We start from the raw sequence: 17,408 nt of genomic DNA, 5'->3' as shown, positions 1-17,408 counted from the left end.
TCAATATTAGAAAAACTGTTAGTATTAACTATCTATATCAATAGCAAACCTAACAGAAATCATATGATTATCTCAATAGATGCTGAAAAACTTTTGACAAAATACAGCACCCATTCCTCCTAAAAACACTAGAGAGTGTAGGAATAAATGAATTATTCCTTAGAATGATAATTAGTATCTATCTGAAACCATTATATGCAATGAAGATAAGCTAGAGGCATTCCCAATAAGATCAGGGGTGAAACAAGGATGCCCATTATCACCACTACTTGCAAAATTGTATTAGAAATGTTAGCCTCAGCAATAAGAAGGAAAAGACATTGAAGGAATTAGAATTAGGAAGGAAGAAACAAAACTCTCATTCTTTGAAGATGACATGAAGATATACATAGAGAATCCTAAAAAATCTTCTAAAAACTACTAGAAACAATTAGCAACTTTAGCAAAATCACAGGATATAAAATAAACCCTCAAAAATCCTTAGCATTTCTCTATATTATTAGCAAGATTCAGCAACAAGAGCTAGAAAGGGAAATCCCATTTAAAGTAATTTCAGGGGCAGCTAGGTGGCGCAGTGGATAGAGCACCAGCCCTGGGGTCAGGAGTACCTGAGTTCAAATCCAGACTCAGACACTTAATAATTACCTAGCTGTGTGGCCTTGGGCAAGCCACTTAACCCCACTGCCTTGCAAAAACAAAACAAAGCAAAAAAAAAAACCCATAAAGTAACTTCAGACAATATAAAATACTTGGGAATCTATACCTGCCAAGGCAGACTGAAACTCTATGAAAACAAGTATAAAACACTTCTCACCCTAATAAAATAAGATTTAAATAACTGGGCAAATATCAATTGCTCATGGATAGGCTGAGCTAATATAATAAAAATGACAACGCTACCTAAGTTAAACCACTTATTTAGTGCCTTACCAATCAAACCTCCAAAAAATTATTTTAATGAGCTAGAAAAATTTTTTTAAGTAAATTCATATGGAGAAATAAATTGTCAAGAATATCCAGGGATTTAATGAAAAAAATGCAAAAGAAGGTGGTTTAGCTTTAACAGTTCTTAAATTATATTATAAAGCATCAAAACTGTCTAATATTGGTTAAGAAATAGAGTGGTGGGGCAGCTAGGTTGTGCAGTGGATAAAGCACTGGCCCTGGAGTCAGGAGTACCTGGGTTCAAATCCCGTCTTAGACACTTAATAATCACCTTGCTGTGTGGCCTTGGGCAAGCCACTTAACCCCATTTGCCTTGCAAAAATCTAAAAAAAAAAATAGAATGGTGTACCTGTGTGGCCTTGGGCAAGCCACTTAACTCCATTTGCCTTGCAAAAAAAAAAAAACCCTTAAAAAAAGATAGAGTGGTGGATCAGTAGAATACTAGATGCAAAGAGATAGCAGGAAATGATTAGTAATCTGCCATTTGATAGACTCCAAGAGTCCCACTTATGGGATAAAAACTCTGTCTTTGATAAAAATGGGAAAATTGAAGTTAGTTTGGAAGAAAGTTGGATTATACCAACATCTCACACTTGTACCAAGAAAACATCAAAATGGGTTTAGGGTTTAGACATAAAACACAGTACTATAAGAAAACTAGGAGTTCAAGGAATAGTTTACCTGTCATATCTATGGAAAGGGAAGCAGTTTATGACCAAGGAAGAGATGGAGAACATCATTAAAAACAAACTAGATAATTTTGATTACATTAAGTTAAAGTTTTAACACAAACAAAACCACTGTAACCAAGATCAAAGGAAATTGTAGTAAACTGGGAAACAATTTTTATTACTAGTTTCACTGATAAAAGAACTCATTTCTATAAAATACAGAGAACTGAGTCAATTTTTTTAAAAAAAAACAAGCCATTCCCTGATTGACAAATAGTCAAAGGATATGCGAAGGCAATTTGCAGATGAGGAAATCAAAGCAATCCATAGTCATACGAAAAATTGATCTAAATCCTTATTGACCAGAGAAATACAAATTAAAGCATCTCTGAGGTACCACCACTCAGATTGGCCAATAAGACCAGAAAGGACAATAATCAATGTTGGAAGGGATATGGGAAATCTGGGACGCCAATTCATTGTTGGTGGAGTAGTGAACTGATCCAACCTTTCTGGAGAGCAATTTGGAATTACACCCAAAGGGCAATAAAAAATGTGTATATATCCTTTGATTCAGCAATACTACTACTGGGTCTATACCCTGAAGAGATGATGAAAAAGGGTAAAAACATCAGTTCTACAAAAATGTTCAAAGCAGCTCTGTGGTGGCAAAAAATTGGAAATTGAGTGAATGTCCATCAATTGGGGAATGACTGAACAAACTGTGGTATATGTATGTTATGGAACACTCTTGTTCTATTAGAAACCAGGAGGGATGATAATTCAGAGAAGCCTGGAAAGACCTGTATGAATTGATGCTGAGCAAGATGAGCAGAACCAGAACAACATTGTACGCCATAACAGCAACATAGGGTTGATGATCAACCTTAATAGACTTGCTCTTCCCATCAGTGCAACAATCAGGCAGAATTTTAGGGTATCTAGGATGGAGAATATCATCTGGAGAAGAATTGTGGAGTTTAAACAAAGACCAAAGACTATTATCACCTTCAATTTAAAATGTTATCTTATGTATGATGCAAGTTTGCTATCTTTTGTATTTTATTTTCTTTAAGGATATATTTTTTTTGTCAACACATTCAATTTTGATCAATGTATAGCATGTAAACAAAGTAAGGATCATCAGATTGTCTTCTGTGGGGGTGGGTGGGGGAGGGAAGCAAGACAAGGAAGAATTGTAAAATTTTTAAAAATTTAAAAAAGAAATAAAAAAAGAAAAAATATGAAAAGACTTAGACATATGAAGGAAGATGCTATCCACCTTCAAAGAAAGGATAAATGGAAATGTACATGGTATGGTCTTAAATATTTGTCATGAATATATATGGGTTTATATGCATGTGAATATAGATATCTATGACTATGTATGTGTATATGAATGAAAAATGTATATATTTATATGTGTGTAGTATATATGCATGTAAATATGTGTGTATTCTTGTTTAATTGAAGCCTTCTGGGGGGGAAACGGAAAAAATAAAAAGTGCACAGCAGAGAACAAAAGAAAGCATACAAAGCAAGAAAAGATGGATAAATTTGAACACAATGTGTAAGATTTATTATATGGGCTTTCTTAAAATGGAAACATATATTTTCTTTTTCTTATAATAAAAAAAGAAATAGAATTTCAACTAAGTTATACACAAGTCCTTTTTTTACACAGAGGTTCTCAAATTTGCAAAAGCTTATAGGCTCATTTTAATATACTTTAATATTACTGGAGTTTACAATAATCAACAAACATAAGCTTATCAGGAAAAGGTTAATACTTAAGGCATGAATTTGCCAGTATAATATATTTGGTTTTTATTTAAGTAAATCTCAAATTTTACACAGTAATACCAGCATTGTCCTTCTTAACCTTATGTTCATTTTCAAAACATCAATTTTCAAACATTTTTTAGGGGTTTTTTTTGCAAGCCAATGGGGTTAAGTGGCTTGCCCAAGGCCACACGGCTAGGTAATTATTAAGTGTCTGAGACCAGATTTGAACCCAGGTACTCCTGACTCCAGGGCCAGTGCTTTATCCACTGCGCCACCTAGCCGCCCCTAATTTTCAAACATTTTGAAGGTAGTAGATTCAATTGATTTATTTTGCTATTGATGATTAACCTGAAGCAAATCAATCATAATTTTGATACTTACTGGAAATAACTTATCAGAAAACACCTATTTTTTAGGAAAACACATTAAATTTCACTTTAATCAATTAGAAAAAACAGACTATATATCAAGATGATATGCTGATCCACCCAAATGAGTTCAGTGAATTCTTTTTCAAACCACAAAATGATAATATTATAGAAAGATATTTATTTTGAAGTATTTATGCTAGGGAATTTAACAAAATTATTTTTGTGGAAGAAAAAAGAATTTCATGTTAAAAAAGTATTTATTACAACAAAAGAGTCAAAATTAAGGGCTGACAATATACCTTCCTTCAAAAATCCCCAAACTGAAAGATAGTAATATTCTTAAAACTTAAAGCAATGTTTCCTAAACCATGTTCATTAAGTTAAAATGTTCTAGACAGAAAACTTGCACTACAAAAACACATCTATGTGACAGATGTAGTGTCATATATCATCTTTCAACTGTATTTTGAAAGGGGAACAGAAAAGCACCCTACCATAGCTGGTTTCTAGGGCTGCTTGCTGAGCTACTAAGAGTTAGTCATCCTTTATGATACAAATCAGGGCAAGCTATATATCTAGTATTCATAAAAGCAGAGACATTTTCACCATAAAGAAATCCTCACAAGCACAAATTTATCATTCTATAATTTTAGCATCTTTGTACACCTATGCTTTTTATTAGGGAGTGATTATAATTGTTCACAGAAATTCCAATTAGTGATGGGACTAGAGGTGGAAGTCAGGTATCCTTATTCCCATTCCAATGCACTTTTCCATTAGGTGACATTGTTTCAGTTTGCTTGGAGTTAACATAATTGGCACATCATTTGGATGATGGCTCCTGGATCCTACAGAAAATTACAAGGCCTCTCCACTGCAACAACCTAAAAAAGCACATTTATAGACTAGGAGAACTTGCCTTGAGTCAACTGAATATGTGTTCACTTGTTCTCTGCCTCCATTGATGGGAAAAAAAGATCTTGGAAAATGCAGAGAGCATCACTGGTAGTCTGAAAACATGGGAGCTTTCAAGAGACACCATTTGGCCCCCTGTGACAAACCCAGGACTGAGAAAGAGCATCTGCTGCCAGAGGCAGCTAGGTCCCCCTCAGGATATAAATAAACAGTTTAGCAAGCTATATCTTCAGGACTTAAGGAGTAGCATAGGGTCCCAGCTAACATTCCCAGACCCTCATCTCCACCTTCCACCAATATCTTGAAATATCCTAAGTAATTAAATACAAATATCAATGACAATGGTGTCAGTTTTTCTAGTCAACCAAGGGATTTTACTTTCAAGAAGTTCCCACCCCAAACCCCCAACCACAACAAGATCTGAAGGCTCTGAAGAAATTAAAAGTGAATTACCACAAATAATAGTATTTAATTCCTCAGCTATATTTTCAAATCATCACTTTAGCCTGGTATATGAGGATATCCATAACCTAGTCCCAGGTTATCTTTTTTTTTTTTTTTTTTTTTTGCTTTTTGCAAGGCAATGGGTTAAGTGGCTTGCCCAAGGCCACACAGCTAGGTAATTATCAAGTGTCTGAGACCATATTTGAAGCCAGGTACTCCTGACTCCAGGGTGGGTGCTTTATCCATTGTGCCACCTAGCCGCCTTGATAGCTGAGGATTTTCACTTTCTCTTCTCTCATTTTTTTTTTAGGTTTTTGCAAGGCAAATGGGGTTAAGCAGTTTGCCCAAGGCCACACAGCTAAGTAATTATTAAGTGTCTGAGACTGGATTTGAACCCAGGTACTCCTGATTCCAGGGTGGTGCTTTATCCACTGCGCCACCTAGCCACCCCTCCCAGGTTATCTTTCCATACCCCCTCTCTTAATCTGCTTATTTAATCAATTTACCCATTTTAACTATCTCCAAAACATGACACTGATCTCTTCTCATCCTGGATTTTTTTCTCTTTCCTCCAATAGAAAAGCTGCCTTTTCCTTCCATATATTCAAATCCTACCCATCCTTCCTTATGGCATAGTTTAAATTCTACCTATTCTGTAAAGCTTTCCCAAGCTATCTCTCTCCAATGACTTCTATCTACTCCATTGACCCTGTAATGGAGGACCATCAGAGGCAAATTGTAAGGAAGATGAGGGCAGTCTCTGAAGACATAAGAAAGCCAGAAGTGGAATCTATGGCCAAACAATGTCTAGGCATGACCGATGGAAGATCATATAACAGACACGCTGAGACAAGTGGTCTTGTCTTGGAAGTGCTCAAGGACATTAGTAGTCCTGTAGCATGGCAGACATGATTTGGTTTTCCTCAAATAGGTCTCAGACATATTATTTCCTAGCTATGTTCCTTTATAGGTATCCAATATCTCTGTCAAGAGTTGGGTCTATTTTTGGGAAACCAAATCCTATTTTTATGGGAAAGATGCTTGGTTATTAGCTTTTTTTAAAATTATGTCATTTCAGATAATTGTATCCTTTGGCTAACCACTTAAGTATAATACAATATTGGGAGATTATAGGTTATTAAAGTCACAGGAATGTATGTAGTTACACAGAGAAATTGAACTTGTAGAAGCTGTTCCATTAGTCTACATGGAATTTGTCCTGAAAAGTAGGGGTAGTTCCATGAGATGCTATATGTAGAGCATTCATTAACCCTTATTATCATTTACTACCATACAGTTTGTTGTCTTTTCATATTTATCTAGATTTTTCCAAGTGAATTCTTAGTTCCTTATGGAAAAAAGACAATCTAAGACTTTTTTTGATAGCATTCCCTTTTCCTTTCAATGTCTTACATGCAGGTAGTGGATAAGTATTTCTTGGTATAATTTGTTTTTGATGACCTATTTACCCAGATCCTGTGGTAATGTTTTGATTTTTCTTTCTGGAATATAATCAGAATTTGGCAGATAATTTTTTATGAAGACATCAATATAAACTAGTGTTATACATTATTAACAGAATTTATACATTCAGAAGATGGAGAATTTCCCCAAAATTTATAGTTTGACCAAAAGAATCAATATATAAATTGCCATATTGGCTGAATAAAGTCAATCCTTTTTTTCCAAACTCTGTATTAGGCCACACTTAGGCCTTATACAAGGCAATATGGGTGAGGGAGTAGGCAGAGAAAGGCTTACATCTGGGACAATGTACAATGATTAAACAATTGAAAATCATTCTTTTTTTTTTTTTGTCCATAACTGTTACATACCTGGTTTTCTAAGTCAGCCTTTTTTTGTTTGTTTAATTCAAGTGTATTTTGAAGTCCAGCCAATTTATCCTGAACCTCTTTAAGGGCTGCCTGCTTCTTTCTAAGACCATCCATAGCAATTTTAAGTTCACCTTCAGCCTGGTTCAGTTTGATCTTTTTGGGGGCTACAACTTTTGCCACTCTACAAAAAAGCATCACAAATAATTAGAATATGTGTCTAACATTTTATAGTGTACTTTATACTTAGATATGCATTTCTATTTTTCTTAGTACTAACAAAAACTGTTGGTAAAAATTGTTTTTTCTAATATATAACATCAGGCATCAATGAAAATTTTATGAAATGAAGGCACCAATTATAAACTATTTGGAAAGTATTAAAGACTTCTAAAATGGAAGCTAAACATGGGGATGAATTTTCAAATTTACTGGTTCTCATTCTTCAAAACAAAATGCCAAATTGACTTCTACAATTGACATATCAAAGCATTTAATTTAATGTTTTTCATATGTTAGCATACAAAATAAGAATGGAAGAATGCTTAATATTCAATGTGGATTGTTACCATGTCTGTGGATAATTATATCAGTTAATCAAGGAAGGAATAGTGCTGCTAAGGTCAATGTCATGGCCTTACCCACTTACTTACATTTTCTCTTCTATGTTCATGGACTACATCCTTAGCCTCAGTTTACCATCTCACAAATACAGGCTGTCAATCAAATGAGAGACAGGGTGAGATAGTGGGCTGGACTATGCCCAATGTCTCAACACTATTTTAACACAATTTTGTGTGCATAGTGAGTTAGGAAAGCTACTTTACCTAATAGAATGTGAAATTTTATCTTATTGTCAAAATAATTTTCACAGATGTTCATAGGATCATGGGATTCTTTTTTCTTTAAGCTGGAAGGAATTTTAGAGAGAGGCAATCTAGTCCAACTCTCTAATTTTCCAGATGAGTTGGCTAGGGAGGCAGGGATAAAGGAGAAACAGTAAAAAGCAGCTCCATTATTAGATTCAACCCTCAAATTCATTACGGTTGGGTAAATCATGGGTTATTCCAAGAATTTTTAGTATTATCATGAAGCAAGCTATCAAGTTATCATACATCTCACCCTCACCTATTATGCAATTTTTAAAGGAAGGAACCTGAGCACAGCAGTGGTTAAAAGAAATAACTTTTATATGGAATTATCTTGAGAACATAATAAGCACAGATATGAGGCTTCAAATTATCATGTATAACAGGTCCAACAGTCTATGTAGATGGCCAAGGAAACTGGTTAATATTGAAATAAAAATAAGAAGGAAATAAGAAGTTCTCTATAAGGGATTAGTGTAAGGAAAATTAAAGACTCAGAAATATCTGAACCCTCAAAGAGAAAAAAGAAATTCAATATGGATTTTCTGAGGAAGGCCTATCTTTCGATAATAAAGTTTTTATTTTTGCTTTTTTGGAGAGATGACTTTGAGAGTTCTTGCTGTAATTTGCTGATGTGTTTTACCACAGTGACCAAAATATTTTTTACACATCTTCTGCATGTGTTGCACTATTTATGCTTTATATGCATAAATTTGTTCTCTATTTAAAAATTTAAGATCATGAAATATTATGCACAGAAGACTCTCTACCATGAGCCTTAAAATATTTACAATTTTTAGCATCTTAATCAATCTGACAGAAAAAGTCCTAGAAACAACATATGACAGTAAGTTTTCATACTAGGACTTACTTATCATAAGAATCCATTGCTATAACCCATTTGCATAGACCTTCTGCTGCTGTGGAAGCATTTCTAATCTTTTCTGGAACAAAGTCAGGATTTGGCAAATAATTTTTCCTAATGATATTCATATATGCTGGAGGTATATTGTCCTTATCATATTCATGAAGTGACTGCAGAAATCTAATGTCGCCAAGGAGTCTTTTAGCTGGACCCCAGAAGTCCTCAATTTTTTTTCCTGAGCCTGATGGATCAGGAATTTTATCTGCTTTAATCCCTTTCAAGATACATATAGCTTCCATAACAATCTTGACACCAGCAGGTGGACTCTTCATAGATTTTACCACTGTAATATCCTTTAAATAAAAATATTCCAATTACTATTGAAGAAATAGTCTGATTAAAAACTATCCATAACTTGTTCTTTAGATTATGTAAAAATATAAATTGTTCTTCTTCCCCCATAATCTAAAACAAAAATTTCTTATCTAATTTTAAATCTCATCTTTCCTTATCCATCTACCCTACAAATGGATTTCTCCAAGGTTTTGACAAATGTATTAAACCAGTAATTAAAGTGAGGTTAGTGGAATCAATTTCTAATTCAAAGTGTTAGTCTACAAATAAAAATCTTTGTCCTGGCTACTAGGATAGAGTATTGCACAGGTAGGGATATTCATGAGTTTTAGTTTAGTTCAGTTTTGTTTTTTTTCAAGGTAAATGGGGTTAAGTGGCTTGCCCAAGGCCACACAGCTAGGTAATTATTAAGTGTCTGAGACTGGATTTGAACCCAGGTACTCCAGATTCTAGGGCCGGTGCTTTATCCACTGCGCCACCTAGCCACCCCAATATCCATGAGTTTTAAGACCTGTTGCAAATTCCTACTTAATTCATCTGCTGCACCTCTTCTTTACAGATACTGGCTTTTAAATCAATGAATTTATGAAAATCTATTTGAAAATTTTTGCAAGTTATAAGGCACATAAAAATATAAACTGATAGGATAATATTTATATTAAGAATTTGTTACTATTTTAATAACAAACCAGATTCTTGTGAGATCAATGAATATTAGGTATCATAATTAGTATTCAAGATTAAAGAAGACAATTTAGGGACACAGGAGAAGGATGAAATGGTTATCAAAGGGAAAGAATCAGACAAAAATAGTAAGGAAAGAATTGAAACCATAAAAAGATTAACAAGTGTAAATGTAAAATTGAACTAGGAAGAAACAGAAATTAGTCACCTAATGGCTGAATTTGAAATGCATAAATTATTTTTTTAATTTATTTTTATTAAAGATATTATTTGAGTTTTACAATTTTCCCCCCAATCTTGCTTCCCCCCGCCATGGAAAGCACTCTTAGTCTTTACTTTGTTTCCATGTTGTACCTTGATCCAAATTGGGTGTGATTGAGAGAGAAATCATATCCTTAAAGAGGAGAAGAGAAGTCTAAGTGGTAACAAGATCAAACAATAAGATATCTGTTTTTTTCTAAATTAAAGGGAATAGTCCTTGTACTTTGTTCAAATTCCACAGCTCCTTATCTGGATATAGATGGTACTCTCCTTTGAAGACAGCCAAAAATTGTTCCCAATTGTTGCTCACTCAGCATCAGTTCATGCAAATCCCTCCAGGTTTCCCTGAAATCCCATCCCTCCTGGTTTCTAATAGAACAATAGTGTTCCATGACATACATATACCACAGTTTGCTAAGCCATTCCCCAATTGAAGGACATTTACTTGATTGGAATGCATAAATTAACAGGAGATGATGAGTACAGAAACACCTCATTCTAATGCAAGCCACAGACCTGAAATTTCTTTCTTCCACTCAAGACCATGAAGACAGAATTTGGAATTTGAGAGCTGGAAAAGGGTAAGGATGAGACTTCTAGCAACTCTGCCTAGATTTTTTTCTATTTCTCTGACTCTGACCCTTTTTACCATCATTGAATAGGTCCATCAGGATTGGGTGTAATAGTGAAATTTTCATCTTTCCACAAGACAGGATAACTTATAAAGAATAATATTTTGGGGCAGCTAGGTGGTACAGTGGATAGAGCACTGGCCTGGAATCAGGAGGACCTGAGTTCAAATCCAACCTCAGACAATTAATAATTACCTAGCTGTGTGACCTTAGTTAAGTCACTTAATCCCACTGCTTTGCAAAAAAATATTTGCAGATTTGTCATTTTCTCAGGATCCAGTTTTCCTCTATAATCTGACCTAGTCCCTTCAATCACACAAGCCAGGAGAGAAAAGTAAAGCAGTACAAAGGGTTCAGGGCTGTGGCTTGGTTTGGTACTCTTTATCATCTTCTGTTAATTTACTCATTCAAATTCAGCCATTAGGAGACTAATTTCTGTTTTTTCCTAGTTCAATTTTTACATTATGATGCTTGGAAAAATTGTTAAATTATTTTATCTGGGTATTAAGGTTAGTTTTCACAAAGACAAATTCATATATTTTTATATTATACATCATTTAGCTTTACCTGGGCTGTAAGAGTATCAAGAGCAGATAAAGCTGATTCCAAAATTGGCAAGGCTTCTGCTAGATCAGCATCACATTCATCCTTGATGGCTTTTGCAGCCATAGCTTGTTCATTTGCTACAGCTTCATCAGCTTTCACTATTTTTTCAGTTTTGGCAACTTCTATGGATTCTTTCTGGATGATTAACATTATCTCATCAACTTCCTTGCTAGCCACTTTCAACTGAGGTTGCAGAGCCTCCAATTCATACTGCATTGCAGCTACTTGTGATGCAGCAGAGTCCAATTTTTCTAATCCTACTTCATACCTCCTTTTCATTTTCATAACCTGACTGAAAGCAACCAGAAGAAAATAAGATCAGTTATAATGCAAGCTTTCTGCAAATGTCATTCATCACCCCCAGTTTTCAATTTATGTTAATAAAATATTATTTCAGTTTTTCAGTCTTTTGTAAGGTCATAGAATCATATGTTTAGAGCTGGCCATTAAGTCTTCTATGCTCTTTGTACATATGCAGAAACTAAGGCCAAGAGAGATAAATGACTTGACAAGGTTCACCTACCTAATGTGACTGAGGAAGAATCCATATACCAATGGCTATACTCTCCTAACAATTGTTTTTTTCAAGGCAACATATAATGGTCAATCTTTGAGGTTTTTTTTATCAACATTTACATAAGTATTTTTCAAAAGAGGAAATCATTTTTCATGACCTTATCTTCAAGTCTTCCATCTCTCTTTTTGGTTTGTTCCTTCTAAACCTCTTACAAGTTCTCTTCAGGATGACATCCACCTTAACTTCCTACTCTTGAAGGCTTTGATCAGTTTAATAAAGCATTGTCTTTTACCCTTGATTCACAACATTATCTCTAACATGTTTATCTCTTTGACCTCTCACTATTCAGTACTGCTTATTATTGAACTTAAAGTAGGTGAGGGGGGCTTTTTTTTTGCTGAGGTTCACTAGTATTTTTATAACATCATTCTCCTGCTATATTTGATCAAACATTTAACTAGCTCCCCCCCAAAAAAACTCCTAGATTTATTGAATTTTGAGTCCCACCTGCGGTTGCTATGGTAGCACCAAATCAAATTTCACAAGCCTTATGCAGCTTGCAGATATTCACTGTCTCTGACTTAAACTCACCTAAAGAGTTGGTCATACTTAAAATCTTACCATCTTCTCAAAATAGACAATGTCCAAGATCTTGAATTCTCAAAAGCTACTCACTGATCACAATGTCCTGCCCTTTTAGTTCACCCTCTGCCTCACTTCTAAATATATTATTCATCTTTATTTCAAAATAAACAATTATGAAATTTATTGAAAATTTCATTTAACTCACCCAGCAACTTATAGAATTTTAAATCAAAGCAGCATGATGGAAGTCTCATGGAGAACATCATATTATAATCTAATCTATGAGCTAAAGTTATTTACAATAAATTTATATTTACAACTATATACATATGCATTATATATAGTTTAGATTATTTAACAAAGTGAAATATTATTCTTACTTCCTTTTCTTTTCCAATAAGATTTTGAATGTAGAGATTAATTCAAGATAAGAAGTAGGAGTCACATAGTTGTGCCTTTGAAGTTCAGTATGGAAGGATTCAGATAACTCAATAGTGGAAGTATGGAAGCTTTTACACATATCAATACAGCCATTTCGTATGTCTTCTGACATTTCAATATCTTGTAAGAAGCGTGAGGCTACTGCTTGCAATGCATCTTCAGGCCATGTCTAATTTTAAGATAAAAATTTTAGTACTTCATCTAATTTGACAAAAATTTAAAAAAATTCTCAATATTTTTAGTTCATATAACAAAATGAAATTTTACTAATATTAGTAATACTTGCATTCTTGAATATAATCTATATATATATGTATGTATATTAGTGAAAATCTTACTAAAAACTTTTATCAATCAAATCGGGACAACCAGGAGGCATAGGGGATAGAGAACTGGGCCTGAAGTCAGGAAGAATTATTTTCCTGGCCTTAGACACTAACAAGCTATGTGACCCTGAGCAAGGCACTTAATTCTGTTTGCCTCAGTTCCTCATCTATAAAATGAACAAGAGAAGGAAATGGCAAACCACTTCAGTATTTTTGCCTCAAAAAGTTCAAATGAGGTAACAAACAGTCAGATATGACTGAAACAACTAAATAACAATAACTTTATCTAATTTAAGAAAAATCTTAACAAAATTCTTAATATTTTTCTCCCATAGAACAATATTTAATTTTATTAGCATTAATAACATTTGAATTTCTGAATATAGTTATGAAATTTCTTTTACTAAAAATCTAAATAAAACTCTTATCAATAAAATTAGTAATATTTTATGGATAAACATATCTCTATTTTGACAGATATTTTGATGCAAGCTTACTTGTATTAGTGGAATTATTATTACTCGTTTTTTTTTCTCTATGTAGCAATATTTTTTTTTTTTTGGCAAGGCAATGCAGTTAAGTGAGTTGCTCAAGATCACACATCTACGTAATTTGTCTGAGGCCGGATTTAAACTCAGGTCCTTCTGACTCCAGGGCCGGTGCTCTATCCACTGCACCACCTAGTTGCCCCAGCAATATTCTTTTTTTTTTTTTAATTTTTCAAGGCAATGGGGTTAAGTGGTTTGCCCAAGGCCATATGGCTAGGTAATTATTAAGTGTCTGAGGTTGAATTTGAACTCAGGTCCTCCTGACTCCAAGGCCAGTACTCTATCCACTGCACCACCTAGCCTCCTGCAATATTCTTTTTATGGAAAGTCTGTATCCATATGAGTTTACTATATAGGTGAAAACACTTGATGAAATTAATTGAACCTTTATATTTGGGAAAATTCCTAGTGGGAGAAGTAAAAGGGGGACTGGACAAAAAGAAATGAAACTGAATCTTAGTTTCTACCAGGAAGTAATACTTTTAGAAATAGGGTGACTTGATAGATTAGGTACACAGTGAGAGACTGTTGTTCACAGTTATAATGTTCGGGGAAATAAAAAGGATGAGGCAGATGGAAAATTTTCTTCATTTTGCTGCCCTGGAAAATTACATAACTGAGATAGAAAAGAGAATTAAGGTAATTGTTTTTGCATATTTATACTCATTGAAATTTTCATTAATATGGTCAATTTTATGATTAAAAAGAAATTTGAAGACAATTTCCTTATTATCTTGATTTCTCAGATGAGAATTTGAGAAAACATTATTTTACTCTTAACTACCTAACCAAGACATTTTGCTAAAATGGCTTTTAGGTGATAGGAAAAAAAATAATAAAATGAAGTCTTGAATTCCTATAACTGAACACGCAAATTTAAAATTTATAAAATAATACCTGAAACCAGTCGATGGTGCAGCAATTAACAAGAGCTGGAAATTTTCGAAGACGATTACGGAATGCATCTCCAATTGGACTCATGGCCAAGACCACATGGAGTTGATCTCGACAGCGATCAATGAACATGTTAAAAAGAGCTATGGGACTACCATCTGTTTGTTTTGTTCTATCCCTCTGGCGATCTATCTGACGCATTTTTTCACATATTTCTTGCTTTTCATCTACTGCAAAAAGATTTGGAACTTCCCCTGCATTTAGCAAATTATTAATATCTTCAAGAAATGATTCTCTTTTAATTTGTGTATCTGTAAATAAGAAAACACCCTGCATCTCTCCTTCAGATGATTTCCTTAGAATGAGTTTTAAATCTTCATGCCACTCATAAGTACCATAGTTTTTGGATATTTCAACTTGGAAAACTGTATAATCTGCCATATGGGCAGCTAACCGGGTGACTGACTGTCTACCACTGCCTCCAACACCAACAAGAAGAGCGTGACTTCGAGGTTGCTTAAGGATCCTAGAAATTCTGCTTATGTGTTCTATGGCAAACCTGAATAATACAAGCTGCATGGTTTTTTTAGTCATATTATTATATTCAAAAAGATGACCTTCAACCACAACTCGCAGACTGTCCACATCACTGATTTCCCTATAGGTAGTGTCTTCCCTTCTGGGATCATGGAAATCACAAAACATTAAACTGCGTAAGTCATCTTCTTCCACCACTCCATCACCATCAAAATCCAAAGCTTCAAAAAGATCATGAAAATTTTCTTCCATGTTAGCTTCTATCATTTCCTCAATATAACCCACAAGCCAAGCTCTATCTGAATTATCCAGTAGACGATCATAATATACTCTCAGTACCTAAATAATAAAAAAGAAAATATTTGGTATGAAATATTGTTGTTTTATTTTATTGGTATTTTAATAAGGTTAACCTAAAGACAAGATCATAGCACCATAAATAAAAATTAAAATTGATAAGAGCATCAAATAACAGATGCTGAGAGTAAAGCAATGATGAAGACTGCAAAGAACAATACTATAGTCCCAAGGAGCTAAAATTCACTTAGATATGAGTATCCACTAAATGGATCATCATAATCTAGAAGCAGGTTATTTTTAGGCTATCTCTAGTAGGGTGTGAGTATGTGTATGTCTGTGTGTCTGTGTGTATGATGAGGAAAAGAGTATAGGTTTTTTTGGTCTTCATCTGTTTTGTTATCTCATTTTCATCTAGTTCAAAGAAGTTCAGAAAGAATCTTGGGACAAATCTTTATTTTGCTTTAAAAATATTTAATATTTTTATGGACTATTATAGATCCCTACAGGTTCCCTAAAAGCAACATTAGAATAACTAAAGTAGCAAAAATGACAACAGGAATGCATCTCATTCTGTTCCTATATTATTTTGATTTTTCTTGCTATTTTAAAGGATTTTTATTCTATATATTTTGAGGATTATAGGTACTTGGTGACATATAAATGAAATTTTAATTTTTAAATTTTTTATAGATCAATATTATATTCATGCAATTGTGGGCAGTGGTTTAGTTTGTTGGTATGATCTGGTTCTATTACAGTTTATTGATTGAGTTTTCCAGAATAAATACAAATATATCAAAGTAGTTAAAGCAAGGTCATTTGGGAGGAAAATCACTAGCTAGTGCAGGGATAAAGAAAGACTTTATGTGGCTTTAAGATGGTCTCTGAGCTGTAAGCATCTTAAGGAAAAGAGGACTTTATGAGGCAAGAAATAAGAAGCTTGTGCATTCCAGGTAAAGGTGACAGTAGGGAGATGGGGAGTAGAGTTCTGTAATTAAGGAAAAGCCTATGAAAGTCAGCCTGACTAGATCACAAATTATGGGAGAAATACTACTATCCAATAAGATTGGCTCTCTCTCTCTCTCTCAAATATACATGCATACATACATACATATATATATATATATGTTTGTGTGTGTGTGTGTGTGTGTGTGTGTGTGTGTATTTAGCTTTTTGAGGTAACTGAGGTTAAGTGACTTGCCCAGGGTCACATAGCTAGTAAGTGTTAAGAGGTCTAAGGCTAGATTTGAACTCAGGTCCTCCTGATTCCAGGGTCAGTGCTTTATTCCATCATGTACACTTTTAAAAAACAGAGGAAATTTTGATTCTAGAGGCAATAGGTCATTCAAAATGATTGTGAGAAGTCATATGGTCAGTTCTATGCTTAAGAACAATTATTTTGGCAGCAGTGTGTAGGATAGCCTTGAATGGGGAGAGATTTAAGGAATAGAGACTTAAGAATAAAAACTGTAACAATAATAGATCCTCCCCACACTCACCTACCCCAACCCATGAAAGCATGAAACTGTCTTAGTCACTACAGGGATCTTCTTGTATTAAGAAGACTCTTCCCAAAGGGAAGATCATAATCAACTGTGACTTGAAACATCAATCCCAGGGGCTACCTGAGGTATGTAGAGGTAAAGAGATTTGTCCAATCAAGTGTGAATTTAGGTCTTTCTGACTTCAAATCCAGTATTCTACCAGTCTAACACTAGTAAATACTAGTCATGCTACCTCTTTCTCCTCTATCTTTATTTCATAATTGCAAGCATCTATTTAATGCTTTAAGGTTAGCAGAGCATATTACATGTTATTTTAGCAGATCCTTACAATAATTCTCTGAGCAGGGTATTATTAGCCTTTCAACAGATGAGGAAATTGTGTCTGAGAGAGGTTAAGTGACCTGACCAGGGTTACACAGCTAATAAGTATCTGACTCTTCATCTAGCATTCTATCCACTGAGACATCTAATTTCTTCTATTCATTGTGATTTCATTGGTTTTAAGAAATTCCAGGTAAGGA

The 17,408-nt window shown here is 34.1% G+C and overlaps 1 protein-coding gene across 9 annotated transcripts in view; it reads right to left on the bottom strand.

The window, feature by feature from the left end:
- Positions 1-17,408, bottom strand: part of DNAH7 (dynein axonemal heavy chain 7) — a 271,696-nt gene that overhangs the window by 137,988 nt on the left and 116,300 nt on the right. For 8 of the 9 annotated variants that reach the window (XM_074215444.1, XM_074215439.1, XM_074215442.1 and 5 more), the window contains 5 exons: positions 14,549-15,421; positions 12,717-12,946; positions 11,196-11,526; positions 8,704-9,050; positions 6,967-7,147 (listed from right to left, as the gene is read on the bottom strand). In XM_074215444.1, coding sequence (XP_074071545.1) covers positions 6,967-7,147; positions 8,704-9,050; positions 11,196-11,526; positions 12,717-12,946; positions 14,549-15,421 — 1,962 coding nt within the window. The remainder of the gene's footprint in view (positions 1-6,966; positions 7,148-8,703; positions 9,051-11,195; positions 11,527-12,716; positions 12,947-14,548; positions 15,422-17,408) is intronic. The other variant, XM_074215445.1, reaches the window with a different exon arrangement.

Source organism: Macrotis lagotis, chromosome 1 (assembly GCF_037893015.1).
Source record: "Macrotis lagotis isolate mMagLag1 chromosome 1, bilby.v1.9.chrom.fasta, whole genome shotgun sequence".
Taxonomy (NCBI): domain Eukaryota; kingdom Metazoa; phylum Chordata; class Mammalia; order Peramelemorphia; family Peramelidae; genus Macrotis; species Macrotis lagotis.
The sequence above is the reverse complement of the archived record's forward strand: the minus strand, read 5'-3'. Positions and strand labels throughout refer to the sequence as shown.